The sequence below is a fragment of the Oncorhynchus mykiss genome, chromosome 28, assembly GCF_057628025.1.
Source record: "Oncorhynchus mykiss isolate SJ-2025 chromosome 28, ASM5762802v1, whole genome shotgun sequence".
Classification (NCBI taxonomy): domain Eukaryota; kingdom Metazoa; phylum Chordata; class Actinopteri; order Salmoniformes; family Salmonidae; genus Oncorhynchus; species Oncorhynchus mykiss.
The window spans coordinates 39359953-39377500 of record NC_143049.1 but is presented as its reverse complement, the minus strand read 5'-3'; the positions used below and the strand labels follow the sequence as shown (position 1 = coordinate 39377500).

At 39.8% G+C, this 17548-nt stretch overlaps 1 protein-coding gene across 6 annotated transcripts in view; it reads right to left on the bottom strand.

Annotated features, from left to right (window-relative positions):
• The window catches only part of LOC149971180 (collagen alpha-1(XI) chain-like), a 222638-nt gene that overhangs the window by 101898 nt on the left and 103192 nt on the right, over window positions 1–17548 (bottom strand). For all 6 annotated transcript variants that reach the window (XM_090225280.1, XM_090225284.1, XM_090225279.1 and 3 more), the window contains exons 6-11: window positions 14363–14464; window positions 13931–13987; window positions 11213–11515; window positions 8749–8811; window positions 4406–4447; window positions 4069–4131 (exon numbers count right to left, since the gene is read on the bottom strand). In XM_090225280.1, the coding sequence (XP_090081406.1) occupies window positions 4069–4131; window positions 4406–4447; window positions 8749–8811; window positions 11213–11515; window positions 13931–13987; window positions 14363–14464 (630 nt within the window). The remainder of the gene's footprint in view (window positions 1–4068; window positions 4132–4405; window positions 4448–8748; window positions 8812–11212; window positions 11516–13930; window positions 13988–14362; window positions 14465–17548) is intronic.

Sequence of the window (17548 nt, the reverse complement as noted above, 5' to 3'; positions counted from 1 at the left end):
GGTCTTTTGCAGACTCCATCAGGTTTTCTTCCAGAATGGTCCTGTATTTGGCGCCATCCATCTTCCCATCAATTTTAACCATCTTCCCTGTCCCTGCTGAAGAAAAGCAGGCCCAAACCATGATGCTGCCACCACCATGTTTGACAGTGGGGATGGTATTTTCAGGGTGATGAGCTGTGTTGCTTTTACGCCAAACATAACGTTTTGCATTGTTGCCAAAAAGTTGTGCTTCTTCACCTGCATTGCTTGCTGTTTGGGGTTTTAGGCTGGGTTTCTGTACAGCACTTTGAGATATCAGCTGATGTACGAAGGGCTATATAAAATACATTTGATTGATATGGACAGAGTCTCCCACCTCAGCTGTAGATCTCTGCAGTTCATCCAGAGTGATCATGGGCCTCTTGGCTGCATCTCTGATCAGTCTTCTCCTTGTATGAGCTGAAAGTTTAGAGGGACGGCCAGGTCTTGGTAGATTTGCAGTGGTCTGATACTCCTTCCATTTCAATATTATCGCTTGCACAGTGCTCCTTGGGATGTTTAAAGTTTGGGAAATCTTTTTGTATCCAAATCCGGCTTTAAACTTCTTCACAACAGTATCTCGGACCTGCCTGGTGTGTTCCTTGTTCTTCATGATGCTCTCTGCGCTTTTAACGGACCTCTGAGACTATCACAGTGCAGGTGCATTTATACGGAGACTTGATTACACACAGGTGGATTGTATTTATGATCATTAGTCATTTAGGTCAACATTGGATCATTCAGAGATCCTCACTGAACTTCTGGAGAGAGTTTGCTGCACTGAAAGTAAAGGGGCTGAATAATTTTGCACGCCCAATTTTTCAGCTTTTGATTTGTTAAAAAAGTTTGAAATATCCAATAAATGTCGTTCCACTTCATGATTGTGTCCCACTTGTTGTTGATTCTTCACAATCTTTATGTTTGAAGCCTGAAATGTGGCAAAAAGTCGCAAAGTTCAAGGGGGCCGAATACTTTCGCAAGGCACTGTATATATACATTGGGTGGGGAGAGAGGAGGCGAGGGGTGCGGGGTCGGTTATGTGAGAAACGTGCTGATCAAAGGATAAGGGTATAGTGTGTGTGTTTGTGTGTGTGTGTGTGTGTGTGTATGTGTGTGTGTGTGTGTGTGTGTGTGTGTGTGTGTGTGTGTGTGTGTGTGTGTGTGTATGTGTGTGTGTATGTGTGTTAGGGAGACCCTGCACTCTCTCCAAAAATCCCAAACTTCAGAACCACCAGCACCGGGTCACTTTCAATGCGCCTGTCAATTCTCAGTCAGGCTAACTCCTCCTGGGAGGAAATGGAGAGGCAACGACGGACTGGGGTGGAGGGATCCGGGATCAGACAAATATTTTCTGAGCATTCTGCTCTTACTGGAACAAAAAGGCTTTTGTGTGTCAAGAGGAGAGGAGGGGAGGGGAGAGGAGGGGAGAAGAGTGGAGGGGAGAGGGACGTTTGACTCTGCTGAGGTGGGCTTGGTGGGTGTGTCTTCCCTCGAGGGCATTCTAAGGTTGGGTCTCAAGTTGTCCTATTCCCATTTATTTGTAATGAAAAAAAATAAATGTTTATTTAACTTTTATTTAACTAGGCAAGTCAGTTAAGAACAAATTCTTATTTAGAATTTACAATGTAGTGTGTGTAGGGGGGGGGAGAGGGAAACAGGGTCGATTCACCACATTCTAGGAAGAAAAAACAAACCCGCACTACAGATTCTTAAAGAGGGGCCACTTATTCAGTGTCAATCAATCAAACTAAATGTCCTCAGATTCACAGTCCCTGGGTTGTGTCCCAAATGCCACCGGAGTCCCGATATAGGGCACTACTTTAGACCAGGATCCAGTGCAGCCCTTAAAGAAGTTCAATTGACCCTCTAAGGGCGCCTCATTGTTTGATGTGCTGCTGGAGGGTCTGAGGTCGGCTTTAAGGCCCCTTGAAACTGAGACATCGAGAGAGAAAAAAAACAGCCAGCGACCAAATAGCACACTATGCCCTATTTAGTGTACTACTTTTAACCCGGGCCAATAGGGAATAGGGACGTAGTTCTACAACTATGTGTTGTTGAGGGTAATCCGAGTTATTTGGTTTCCCGGGCCTGCCCCTCGGTCTTCCTCCCCTCCTTTCCTTCTTTCCTCTCCTCCCTTCCCTCTCCTTCTCCTCCCCGGTGCAGTAGCAAGCCGTGGCTGATTGACCTCTTTTCTCCCCGTGGTATGAAGGTGTGGGGCCCTACTACAAACCCAGCCGAAGGAGAAGGACACAGAGAAAGGACTTCCTTTATAGGTATACCTGCTGGCTTCTCTTCTTTGTAAAACCAAGATGGATGGCTTGTTGTCAAGACCAGTCTTGTCTGAAACACTGTGTTTATTATTTTAAACTAATGTCTTCATTATCATAATATACTGTTGCTATGAATAGACTGTCATCTAAGAATCAGTGAAGTAAGTGGAATGCTGACTCATTATTAGTCAGCTATATTAGCCACGGTCCAAGGAGACAGACTAGTCGGACTTGGCCTGAGGGGTCTAACAACTACATTCTCCCAAATATACAGTACCAGTCAAAAGTTTGGACACACCTGTACTCATTCCAGGGTTTTTCCTTTATTTTTTAAAACTATTTTCTACATTGTAGAATACTAGTGAAGACATCAAAACTAGGAAAAAAACACATATGGAATCATGTAGTAACCCCAAAAAAGTGTTAAACAAATCAACATCTATTTTATATTTGAGATTCTTGAAAGTAGGCACCCTTTGCCTTGATAAAAGCTTTGCACACTTGGAATTCTCTCAAAAAAAACTAAAACATTCCATTCACTGAGATCTCCCTTAACATTCCAATCACTGAGATCTCCCTTAACATTCCAATCACTGAGATCTCCCTTAACATTCCAATCACTGAGATCTCCCTTAACATTCCAATCACTGAGATCTCCCTTAACATTCCATTCACTGATATCTCCCTTAACATTCCATTCACTGATATCTCCCTTAACATTCCAATCACTGAGATCTCCCTTAACATTCCAATCACTGAGATCTCCCTTAACATTCCAATCACTGAGATCTCCCTTAACATTCCAATCACTGAGATCTCCCTTAACATTCCATTCACTGAGATCTCCCTTAACATTCCATTCACTTAGATCTCCCTTAACATTCCAATCACTGAGATCTCCCTTAACATTCCAATCACTGAGATCTCCCTTAACATTCCAATCACTGAGATCTCCCTTAACATTCCATTCACTGAGATCTCCCTTAACATTCCATTTACTGAGATCTCCCTTAACATTCCAATCACTGAGATCTCTCTTAACATTCCAATCACTGAGATCTCCCTTAACATTCCAATCACTGAGATCTCCCTTAACATTCCATTCACTGAGATCTCCATTAACATTCCATTCACTGAGATCTCCCTTAACATTCCATTCTTTGGTATTTCTAAACCGCTATAGTTGTATTGGTTTGATGTGCTGAGGGTTCTACTGTATATTCTACGAGGGTTGTACTGTATATTCTACGAGGGTTGTACTGTATATTCTATGAGGGTTCTACTGTATATTCTACGAGGGTTGTACTGTATTCTCTACGAGGGTTGTACTGTATATTCTACGAGTGTTCTACTGTATATTCTACGAGGGTTGTACTGTATATTCTACGAGGGTTCTACTGTATATTCTACGAGGGTTCTACTGTATATTCGACGAGGGTTCTACTGTATATTCTACGAGGGTTGTACTGTATATTCTACGAGGGTTCTACTGTATATTCTACGAGGGTTGTACTGTATATTCTACGAGGGTTCTACTGTATATTCTATGAGGGTTGAGTTGTATATTCTATGAGCCAGAGTTCTCCAACCACACTCTGAATAGCCTTTACACTATTTGCTGTGGTAGCTATAAATACACTGTTGAGTTGCATATGTTGCTATAGTGATGGGTTAAAATGAGAGTCAGAGAGTTAAAGGAAGTGGTGGGTAATGAGAGAATGACCTATTTCCAACAGCAGGAAGTGCAAAGGGAGTTCCTGAGCAGCGACAGCTCACTTACCCTGTCACCGTGGTCTCCATGTGGGCCAGGGGCACCCTGGGAGCCTGGGGCACCGGGCAAGCCCTGCGAACGCACACATACACATTAACTACAGCAGAGCTAGCTTACCAAACTGCTACCACATTTAATTTGTCAACCTTAGAGAGACAAAGCTTCTCTCTCTCTCTCTCTCTCTCTCTCTCTCTCTCTCTCTCTCTCTCTCTGGAGGCAAAGAGAGAGAGTAGGTCTGGGAGAGAGGAAGGCAAAGAGAGAGAGAGAGTACGTCTGGGAGAGAGGGAGGCAAAGAGAGAGAGTAGGTCTGGGAGAGAGGGAGGCAAAGAGAGAACGTGATACTCACAGCTTGGCCGGGGCCTCCTTGGGGTCCTTCAATCAGCATCCCCTGGAAGACAGTGAAGGAGAGGGAAGACAGAGAAAAGTGAGGGAAGACAGTGAAAGAGAGGGAAGAAAGAGAAGAGAGAGGGAAGACAGTGAAAAGAGAGGGTAGATAGAAGAGATGAAAGACAGAGAAAAGATGGGGAAGACAGAGAAAAGAGAGAGAAGACAGACAAAAGAGAGGGTAGATAGAAGAGATGAAAGACAGAGAAAAGAGGGGGAAGACAGAGAAAAGAGAGGGAAGACAGAGAAAAGAGAGGGAAGACAGAGAAAGAGAGGGAAGACAGATAAAAGAGGGGGAAGACAGATACAAGAGATGAAATACAGAGAAAAGAGGGGGAAGACAGAGAAAAGAGAGGGAAGACAGAGCAAAGAGGAAAGACAGAGAAAAGAGGGAAGACAGAGAAAATAGGGAAGACAGACAAAAGAGGGAAGACAGAGAAAAGAGTGAAGACAGAGAAAAGAGGGAAGACAGAGAAAAGAGAGGGAAGACAGAGAAAAGAGAGGGAAGACAGAGAAAGAGAGGGAAGAGAGATACAATAGGGGGAAGACAGATACAAGAGGGGGAAGACAGAGAAAATGGGGGGAAGACAGAGAAAAGAGAGGGAAGACAGAGAAAAGAGGGAAGACAGACAAAAGAGAGAAGACAGACAAAAGAGGGAAGACAGAGGAAATAGGGAAGACAGACAAAAGAGGGAAGACAGAGAAAAGAGGGAAGACAGAGCAAATAGGGTAGACAGACAAAAGAGAGAAGACAAAGAAAAGAGGGAAGACAGAGAAAATAGGGTAGACAGACAAAAGAGGGAAGACAGAGAAAAGAGGGAAGACAGAGAAAATAGGGTAGACAGTCAAAAGAGGGAAGACAGAGAAAAGAGGGAAGACAGACAAAAGAGAGGGAGGACAGAGAAAAGAGAGGGCAGATAGAAGAGAGAGGGAAGACAGAAAAGAGAGAGGGAAACATGGATACATTAGCATTCAGAGACGGCAGTAAATCTACAGGCAGAGTGGAGACAGAGTACAGTTGATGATACATCATGAATACCTAGTTACACAGTAGTGATAATAACTAGTTACACAGTAGTGATAATAATTAGTTACACAGTAGTGATAATAACTAGTTATATAGTAGTGATAATAACTAGTTATACAGTACTACCTAGTTACACAGTAGTGATAATAACTAGTTATATAGTAGTGATAATAACTAGTTATACAGTACTACCTAGTTACACAGTAGTGATAATAACTAGTTATACAGTAATACCTAGTTATACAGTAGTGATAATACCTAGTTATTTAGCAGTGATAATAACTAGTTATACAGTACTACCTAGTTACACAGTAGTGATAATAACTAGTTATACAGTAATACCTAGTTATACAGTAGTGATAATACCTAGTTATTTAGCAGTGATAATAACTAGTTATATAGTATTGATACTAACTAGTTATACAGTAGTGATACTAACTAGTTATACAGTAGTGATAATACCTAGTTATATAGTAGTGATAATAACTAGTTATACAGTAGTGATAATAACTAGTTATACAGTAGTGATAATAACTAGTTATACAGTAGTGATAATAACTAGTTATATAGTAGTGATACTACCTAGTTATATAGTAGTGATAATAACTAGTTATACAGTAGTGATAATACCTAGTTATATAGTAGTGATAATACCTAGTTATAAAGTAGTGATAATACCTAGTTATATAGTAATACCTAGTTATATAGTAGTGATAATAACCAGTTATATAGTAGTGATAATAACTAGTTATATAGTAGTGATAATAATTAGTTATATAGTAGTGATAACTAGTTATATAGTAGTGATAATACCTAGTTATATAGCAGTGATAATAACTAGTTATATAGTAGTGATAATAACTAGTTATACAGTAATACCTAGTTATACAGTACTGATAATAACTAGTTATATAGTAGTGATAATAACTAGTTATATAGTAGTGATAATAACTAGTTATACAGTAGTGATAATAACTAGTTATATAGTAGTGATACTACCTAGTTATATAGTAGTGATAATACCTAGTTATATAGTAGTGATAATAACTAGTTATATAGTAGTGATAATACCTAGTTATATCGCAGTGATAATAACTAGTTATACAGTAGTGATAATACCTAGTTATATAGTAGTGATAATAACTAGTTATATAGTAGTGATAATAACTAGTTATACAGTAGTGTTACTAACTAGTTATACAGTAGTGATAATACCTAGTTATATAGTAGTGATAATACCTAGTTATATAGTAGTGATAATAACTAGTTATACAGTAGTGATAATAACTAGTTATACAGTAGTGATAATAACTAGTTATACAGTAGTGATAATAACTAGTTATATAGTAGTGATACTACCTAGTTATATAGTAGTGATAATAACTAGTTATACAGTAGTGATAATACCTAGTTATATAGTAGTGATAATACCTAGTTATATAGTAGTGATAATAACTAGTTATACAGTAGTGATAATACCTAGTTATATAGTAGTGATAATACCGAGTTATAAAGTAGTGATAATACCTAGTTATATGGTAATACCTAGTTATATAGTAGTGATAATAACCAGTTGTATAGTAGTGATAATAACTAGTTATATAGTAGTGATAATAATTAGTTATATAGTAGTGATAACTAGTTATATAGTAGTGATAATACCTAGTTATATAGCAGTGATAATAACTAGTTATATAGTAGTGATAATAACTAGTTATACAGTAGTACCTAGTTATACAGTAGTGATAATAACTAGTTATATAGTAGTGATAATAACTAGTTATATAGTAGTGATAATAACTAGTTATATAGTAGTGATAATAACTTGTTATACAGTAGTGATAATAACTAGTTATATAGTAGTGATACTAACTAGTTATATAGTAGTGATAATAACTAGTTATATAGTAGTGATACTACCTAGTTATATAGTAGTGATAATACCTAGTTATATAGTAGTGATAATAACTAGTTATATAGTAGTGATAATACCTAGTTATATCGCAGTGATAATAACTAGTTATACAGTAGTGATAATACCTAGTTATATAGTAGTGATAATAACTAGTTATATAGTAGTGATAATAACTAGTTATATAGTAGTGATAATAACTAGTTATATAGTAGTGATAATAACTAGTTATATAGTAGTGATAATAACTAGTTATATAGTAGTGATAATACCTAGTTATATAGTAGTGATAATAACTAGTTATATAGTAGTGATAATAACTAGTTATACAGTAGTGATAATAACTAGTTATACAGTAGTGATTCTAACTAGTTATATAGTAGTGATAATAACTAGTTATATAGTAGTGATAACTGGTTATATAGTAGTGATAATACCTAGTTATATAGCAGTGATAATAACTAGTTATATAGTAGTGATAATAACTAGTTATACAGTAGTACCTAGTTATACAGTAGTGATAATAACTAGTTATATAGTAGTGATAATAACTAGTTATATAGTAGTGATAATAACTAGTTATATAGTAGTGATAATAACTTGTTATACAGTAGTGATAATAACTAGTTATATAGTAGTGATACTAACTAGTTATATAGTAGTGATAATAACTAGTTATATAGTAGTGATACTACCTAGTTATATAGTAGTGATAATACCTAGTTATATAGTAGTGATAATAACTAGTTATATAGTAGTGATAATACCTAGTTATATCGCAGTGATAATAACTAGTTGTACAGTAGTGATAATACCTAGTTATATAGTAGTGATAATAACTAGTTATATAGTAGTGATAATAACTAGTTATATAGTAGTGATAATAACTAGTTATATAGTAGTGATAATACCTAGTTATATAGTAGTGATAATACCTAGTTATATAGTAATACCTAGTTATTTAGTAGTGATAATAACTAGTTATATAGTAGTGATAATACCTAGTTATATAGTAGTGATAATAACTAGTTATATAGAATTGATACTAACTGATACTGATAATTGATACTAACTAGTTATACAGTAGTGATAATAACTAGTTATACAGTAGTGATAATAACTAGTTATACAGTAGTGATAATAACTAGTTATATAGTAGTGATAATAACTAGTTATACAGTAGTGATAACACCCAGTGGTTGTACAACGTGTCATGTTTATGAGTCGGGGAAACATAGAGTGGGACTGAGCTGAAGCAGGACGTCAGAAAATGATGTTTACGGCAAAGTTAACTCCCCGGTTTTAGCTGATGCATCACTGATACCTAGTTATACAACAGTGATAAAACGTGTTGCCTTCCACTTACGGGTTCAATGATGGCGGGTTCTCCCTTCTCTCCTTTCTCTCCGCCATATCTACCTCCTCCAATCTGAAAACACACCACAGAGACCATCCTATCAGAATACAGATCTGCGAGTTGTCAACCAAACACGGGGAAAAAACGTCAGTATTTCCCCAAAGAAAATCCTTCTGTAGGCGTGGTGGCAGCATCACCAGGTTCTAAGCTGACGTCACAAACACCAGCAGTGTGAATTATAACCAATCAGAGGTGAAGTAGTCATGGCAGCAAGGGACGTCCTACCCAAAAACGGGTGTCCTCATTTCACCAGGAGATTCAGAGAATTAAAATACACTACCACTTCCAGCTGTAAAAGAGATAAGAAGAGATCCAGACCCCTTCAAAATGCCGAGTGCCTGTCTGTGCCTGGTAGTGGAACATTTGTTAAGGCTAAATGCTAAATGTGTTTTTAGTCTACGTAGGAAATATTAACCACAAGATGTGGTTCGTAAAGAAGCCACAATTTGAGTCTTGGTCCGAATGATATTGGTTAGTTTTCCAAAGCCACTGAAGATGACAAACGGGGATGTATCCCAAATTGCACTGTGTTCCTTTTATAGTGCACAACTTTTGACCAGGGCCCTATGTGTAGTGCACTATATAGGGAATAGGGTGCCATTTGGGATGTGCATAACTAACTGAACACAGCGAGGGTCCTGGACACCTGATATTGTTGACACAATGACTTCACACAGGAAGAATTCATGATGAAACGTTGTTAACCTTTCATTCATAAGCTTGGTTGTAGCAACCTCATGATTGGTATAGGGGGAAAAATTAAAGAGTATCAGGTCGTAACCTAAACTTATCACTATTACATTGAGCTGGCTGAATGGAAAATGAATGACAGTCATCCAATATGCTGTAATAGAAATAAGGCCGTGGTCATGGAAAAGTGATTGTCCTCCCTCATCTTGAACAGTACTGACCGCCACTGCTGTGGGAGAAATAGGACTGGAAACAAAATGGCTACAGTGAGAATAGAAACAAAATGGCTACAGTGGGACTAGAAACAAAATGGCTACAGCTGGACTAGAAACAAAATGGCTACAGTGGGACTAGAAACAAAATGGCTACAGTGGGACTAGAAACAAAATGGCTACAGTGGGACTAGAAACAAAATGGCTACAGTGGGACTAGAAACAAAATGGCTACAGTGGGACTAGAAACAAAATGGTTACAGTGGGACTAGAAACAAAATGGCTACAGTGGGACTAGAAACAAAATGGCTACAGTGGGACTAGAAACAAAATGGCTACAGTGAGACTAGAAACAAAATGGCTACAGTGGGACTAGAAACAAAATGGCTACAGTGGGACTAGAAACAAAATGGTTACAGTGGGACTAGAAACAAAATGGCTACAGTGGGACTGGAAACAAAATGGCTACAGTGGGACTGGAAACAAAATGGTTACAGTGAGACTGGAAACAAAATGGCTACAGTGGGACTAGAAACAAAATGGCTACAGTGAGACTAGAAACAAAATGGCTACAGTGGGACTAGAAACAAAATGGCTACAGTGAGACTAGAAACAACATGGCTACAGTGGGACTAGAAACAAAATGGCTACAGTGGGACTAGAAACAAAATGGCTACAGTGGGACTAGAAACAAAATGGCTACAGTGGGACTAGAAACAAAATGGCTACAGTGGGACTAGAAACAAAATGGTTACAGTGGGACTAGAAACAAAATGGCTACAGTGGGACTAGAAACAAAATGGTTACAGTGGGACTAGAAACAAAATGGCTACAGTGGGACTAGAAACAAAATGGCTACAGTGGGACTAGAAACAAAATGTCTTTATTCTTTCGGAGCCTCTTTGAGTGTAATGTTTACTGTTCATTTTAATTGTTTATTTCACTTTTGTTTATCATCTATTTCACTTGCTTTGTCAAAGTTAACATATGTGTCCCATGTCAATAAAGCCCTTGAATTGAATTGAATTGAAAGAGAGAATGAGAGAGAGTGTGAGGGAGGGAGGGAGATCAGAAAGACAGACACAGAGAGAGAGAGAGAGAGAGAGCGAGAGAGAGAGAACGAGAGAGAGAGAGTGAGGGAGTTCAGAAAGACAGAGAGAGTAAGAGGGATCGTTACGAAGTGAGATGTGTATCTCCATTCAGTATCGACGCCTCGCTCTGTGGTACATATCCCTAATCACACAGACACTCCTCCCAAGCCAACAGTAGCATCGTGTACCTTTAGCAGTAGCTCCTGAGTAGGTTCTATGTTAGGCCTCATAGACTCAGATGTACAGTGGGACAGTGGGACTGGAAACAAAATGGCTACAGTGTTCATTTTTATTGTTTATTTCACTTTTGTTTATCATCTATTTCAGGTTCTATGTTAGGTTCTATGTTAGGCCTCATAGACTCAGATGTACTGGTCTCTGAGATGTGTATATTCAGGATGAGTATAAAATGCTACTTACACTACTATCTGTGTCGGTCTCAGCAGGTACGCCCGGCCCAAACTCATCCTCGTAGGCTGGGAAGGAGGTAGGTTTGGCCTCGCCGGTGCTGTAGTCGCCATAGTCACCGTACTCGTACGTCTGTTTCGTATCAATCTCTTTAATATCACCGTATTCCTTCATATCGTACTCCTTAAAATCGTACGATTCCGCGCCGGGGTCGGGACCTTTGGTATCAGAGCCGATTTCTGCTGCCGCCGTAGGGTCGGCGTCGACCTGTTCCACGCCGGTGACGTAATCGTCGACTATTTCCTCGTCGTAGTTCTGATTGGTCGATGTGAGGAGGGGGCGGGGAGGCAGTGGGAGGGAACATGGAGGGTTGAGGTTAGAGAGAGGAATAGTTCACCTATTGGTTAATGTTTCTAATAAAATAAAATAAACATTTAATTCATCATTGGTTTGATGCAGATGCTACGTGTCAGTAGGTCAGGTGACCTTAAAACATGGTCCCCGCCTGTCTTATTTCTCCATAATCTGAAAAATAAAAGTAATCCTAGATCAGCACTCAAAGGTCTTGGATAACTTGTAAATATGGGCCCCAGAAGTAGGCAGCATATAAAAGAGGGTGAAGGGTTGGTGAATAACCCAGTTACCAGTATTTCCCTGCGTTAGTTATGTCTAAGAAGGATAAATAAAAGGAAGCAGGGAATTCCTGATTGACCATACAAAACTACAAGAAATTGGAGACAAAAAAAGAGGATATGGGATGCGGCCCCGTTGGTCGCAATTCATTAGCTGGCAGAATTTTACTAGTAGAGTTTTTATGAATCCCGTTGGTCGCAATTCATTAGCAGGCAGAGTTTTACTAGTTCAGTTTATATCAAGATCAGATTGAAGTGTTGTTTCTGATGGATATCAAAAGGGGACTGTAGAAACATGTGGCACTCTTATTCCCTACAAAGTGCACTACTTTTGACCAGAACCCAATAATGAATAGGGTATCATTTGGGATGCAGCCTAAAAGCCACACAGGGTCCGGATGACTCCAAGGAAGATTGTAGAGATTAAGAAGACCATCCAAGACTGTTTATTCTTTGATCTTTGTAATGTCTAGTAATCTAACTTGGAGATTGCCAACTGTGGACTGTCATTTGTTAATTGGACGGTGACTCGTTGGATGGTGAGTTTAGAATCAAAAGTCCAAAATAATTAATTGGATGGTGAGTTTAGAATCAAAAGTCCAAAAGAATTAATTGGATGGTGACTCGTCCACATAAAGACAACCTGTGTTGTATTCCACCGAGCTGCTTGTAGAAAGCCTAAATACTTTAAGCAATCTCTTTGAGAATACAAATACTACTCTGTCTCATTATTCACAGGCCATTTGATTGTATCCAAATTGGAATGTATGGACACGGGAAACGTTCTCACCAGAACTGTCACTCCCTGGGGGTGGGTACTGTCACGCCCTGGTGGTGGGGGGGGTGGGGGGGGGTGTACTGTCACGCCCTGGTGGGGGGGGGGGGGGGGGGGGGGGTACTGTCACTCCCTGGTGGGGGGGGGGGGGATACTGTCACGCCCTGGTGGGGGGGGGTGGGTACTGTCACGCCCTGGTGGGGGGGGGGTACTGTCACACCCCAGGGGGGTACTGTCACACCCTGGTCTTAGTATTCTGTGTTCTCTTTATTATTTTGGTTAGGCCAGGGTGTGACATGGGTGATTTATGTGGTTTGTTTTGTCTAGGGGTTTTGTAGTTTATAGGATAGTGTTTAGTTAAGTATTCGAGGTAGGTCTATGGTTGCCTGGAGTGGTTCTCCATCAGAGGCAGGTGGTTATCGTTGTCTCTACCATATTTAGGCAGCCATATTCTTTAGGTCTCTTGTGGGTGAGTGTTCCTGTCTCTGTGTTTGTTGCACCAGATAGGACTGTTTCGGTTTTTCACGTTTATTGTTTTGTAGATTGTTCGTATTTTCATCTTTTATTTAAAGATGTTTAGAAATAACCACGCTGCATTTTGGTCCGCCTCTCTTTCACCAGAAGAAAACCGTTAGCAGAATATAACGTGAGGTCGTTGTATCACACATCATGTGGTATTGGCAGGCGTTCCAGCATTCCATATATATACATCAACCCACCACATAAAACGTTTGATGTTCCTCTGTCTGGCAGCTCAGCTGTCGCAATAATCCAACGCGCTTTAAATTGGTCCATCTTTGTCATTTCACATCAAACGCTTCCTTTGATGTCCTCCGAGGTCCCCTTCCTCCTTCAGATGAAGATGTGGTCTATGTCTTAAATGCTACCCTATTCCCTACATAGTGCACTACTTTACCCTAAATATAGATCCCTAATAATACCCTATTCCCTACATAGTACATTACTTTACCCTAAATATACATCCCTAATGCTACCCTATTCCCTAGATAGTGCACTACTTTACCCTAATATGCATCCCTAATGCTACCCTATTCCCTACATAGTACACTACTTTACCCTAAATATACATCCCTAATGCTACCCTATTCCCTAGATAGTGCACTACTTTTGACAAGCGCCAAATGGTCTCCTGCAGGCTCTGGTCAAAAGTAGTGCACTATTTATGGGAATAGGGTGTTATTTTTGGACACACACACACACAGTCTGTTAAACTCAGTAGTTTTAGTAAGACGAGACAACACAGAGTACTACTTTAGAGATAACGTGTCGTCGTCGTAGACAAAGAGAAGCATGCCAACGTACCGGGATTGGAACGGTTGAGTCTGTAGGATTCTCAGCGGGTGGAGCTACGTCCACAGCCTATCACACGACAGCACAGAGCAAAAACAAAGAAAAAGAAGAAGAAACAGTTTTAAAAAAACAAAATGGTGGGATGATGATGATGATGAAGAAGAATTTAAAAAAAAAAAAGGGGCTTGGAACGATGCTGTTAAATCCACACTACAACGTTGAGCCACGTCAGCACCACGATGTGATAGCAATATTGTAATGACCATTTTAGAACATGGTATTAACTGTGGATTAGACAGTATAGATATACTTATATCTGGAGCTATGCTAGATATTAGACAGGTATGACTCATCTTCATTGAACGGAGTCATTGTCCATTTGGGGTGTGTGTGTGTGTGTGTGTGTGTGTGTGTGTGTGTGTGTGTGTGAATCTTGTATTTTACCTCAGGTGCAGGTTTGGCTCCTTCGGTTGGGGCAGTTTCAGTGGCTTCTTCTCCTTCACTGTAGTCGTAGACCTCACTGTACTCCAGGTCGTACGAATTGTACTGGACGGGAGAGAAGGGACAGGCAACCAGTCAGTACAAACACATTGTCTCTTTTTCAAACATAAAAAAAAAAGGAAAATATGATAAATCACATCTTTCATATTTACACTACATTATATCATATCATATTCATATATACACTACATATTTACATGGCTACGACTGAGATGAGAGCTGTTGAAGGATAGGCTTATTGTTGTTCAGACTGTTCCCATGTTCCCTAAACTAAAAAATATCTAATTACTCACAGACAACGCTTTAAGCATCCTTAAGTATATATACACTACTGTTGAAAAGTTTGGGGTCACTTCAAAATGGTTTTTGAAAGAAAATGTTAAAAAATTGTCCATTAAAATAACATAAAATTGATCAGAAATACAGTGTAGACATTGTTAATGTTGTAAATGACTATTGTAGCTGGAAACGTCAGATTTTTTTATGGAATATCTACATAGGCGTACAGAGGCCCATTATCAGCAAACATCACTCCTGTGTTCCAATGGCACGTTGTGTTAGCTAATCCAAGTTAATAATTTTAAAAGGCTAATTGATCAATAGAAAACCCTTGTGCAATTATGTTAGCACAGCTGAAAACTGTTGTCCTGATTAAAGAAGCAATAAAACTGGCCTTCTCTAGACTAGTTGAGTATCTGGAGCATCAGCATTTGTGGATTCGATTACAGGCTCAAAATGGCCAGAAACAAAGACCTTTCTTCTGAAACTCGCCAGTCTATTCTTGTTCTGAGAAATGAAGGCAATTCCATGCGAGAAATTGCCTATAAGCTGTGTACGACTCCCTTCACAGAACAGAGCAAACTGGCTCCAACCAGAATTGAAAGAGGAGTAGGAGGCCCCGGTGCACAACTGAGCAAGAGAACAAGTACATTAGTGTCTAGTTTGAGAAATAGATGCCTCAACTGGCGGCTTCATTAAATAGTACCCGCAAAACACCAGTCTCAACAACAACAGTGAAAAGGTGACTCCGAGATGCTGTCTAGGCAGAGTTCCTCTGTCCAGTGTCTGTGTTCTGTTGCCCATCTTAATCGTTTATTTTTATTGGCCAGTCTGAGATATGGCTTTTTCTTTGCAAATCTGCCTAGAAGGCCAGCATTCCAGAGTCGCCCATTCTTCTCTGCAGATCCTCTCAAGCTCTGTAAGGTTGGATGAGGAGCATTGCTGCACAGCTTATTTGCAGGTCTCTCCAGAGATCAGAGTCATACTCAAGAAGACTTGAGGCTGAAATAACTACCAAAGGTGCTTCAACAAAATACTGAGTAAAAAGTCTGAATACTTATGCAAAGTCATATTTCAGCTTTTTATTTGTAATACATTTGTAACAATAAAAACAACAACAGTTTGCCTGTGGGTTGAAGAAAATAAAACATGTTTTTATCCATTTTAGAATAAGGCTGTAAAATGTTTTAAAAAGTCAATGGGTCTGAATACTTTCAAACCAGACAAATGTTTGGACACAGCTACTCATTCAAGGGGTTTTCATAATTTTTTACTATTTTCTACATTGTGGAATAATAGTGAAGACATCAACACTATGAAATAACACATATGGAATCATGTAGTAACCAAAAAAGTGTTAAACTAATAAAAATAAAAAGAGGATGGTTGACTTGCCATCAAGTCAAAGGCTGGCTACTTTGAAGAATCTCAAATATAAAATATATTCTGATTTGTTTAACACTTCTTCGGTTACTACATGATTACATATATGTTATTTCATAGTTTTGATGTCTTATTCTACAATGGATAAAACATGTTTTATTTTCTTCAAACCACAGAGCATGCGCAGAACAGCTGGCAGGCATATTCACGGTCATTTTCAACCTCTCCTTGTCCAAGTCTGTAATCCACACATGTTTTAAGATGACCACAATCATCCCTGTTCCAAATAACTCTTAAGGCTTCATGCCACGATGACTACCACCCTGTAGCACTCACATCTGTAATCAGGAAGTGCTTTGAGAGGCTGGTTATAGCACACATTAACCCCACCTTCCCAGACAACCTAGACCCACTCCAATTTGCATACCCCCCCCCAACAGATCCATAGATGACGCAATCTCATTTGCTCTCTCCACACTGCCCTCACCCATCTAGATAAAAAAAATACCTATGTGAGAATGCTGTTCATTGACTACAGCTCAGAGTTCAACCCCTCCAAAGTCGTCACCAGGCTTAGGACTCTGGGTCTGAACTCCTCCCTCTGCAACTGGATCCTGGACTTCCCGACGGGCCGACCCCAGGTGTGAGGGTAGGCAATATTACCTTTGCCACGCTGACCCTCAACACAGGGGCTCCACAGGAGTGTGTACTTAGTCCCTTCCTAATCACCCACAACTGCGTGGCCAACCACGACTCCAACACCATCATCAAGTTTGGCACGACAGCGCATCTTGCCCCTCAGGAGGTTGAAAAAGTTTGTCATGGGCACCTCAAAAAGTTCTACAGCTGCACCGTTGAGAGCATTTTGACTGTCTGCATCATTGCCTAGTATGGCAACAACACCGCCTTCGATCCCATGGCGCTACAGAAAGTGGTGTGGACAGCCCAGTACATCACTGGGGCCGATCTCCCTGCCATCCAGGACATCTATACCAGGCGGTGTCAGAGGAAGGTAAATCGTTAAAAACTCCAACCACCCATGTCCTAGACTATTCTCTCTGCTTCTGGCACGGCAGGCGGTACCCGGTGCACCAGTATCCCTGCACGTTGTAAATATGGTACTGAACTGACCCTGTATATAGTATCCTTACCCCTATACATATCTACCTCCATCACTCCAGTATCCCTGCACGTTGTAAATATGGTACTAGAACTGACCCTGTATATGGTATCCTTACCACTATACGTATCTACCTCCATCACTCCAGTATCCCTGCACGTTGTAAATATGGTACTAGAACTGACGCTGTATATGGTATCCTTACCACTATACGTATCTACCTCCATCACTCCAGTATCCCTGCACGTTGTAAATATGGTACTGAACTGACCCTGTATATAGTATCCTTACCACTATACGTATCTACCTCCATCACTCCAGTATCCCTGCACGTTGTAAATATGGTA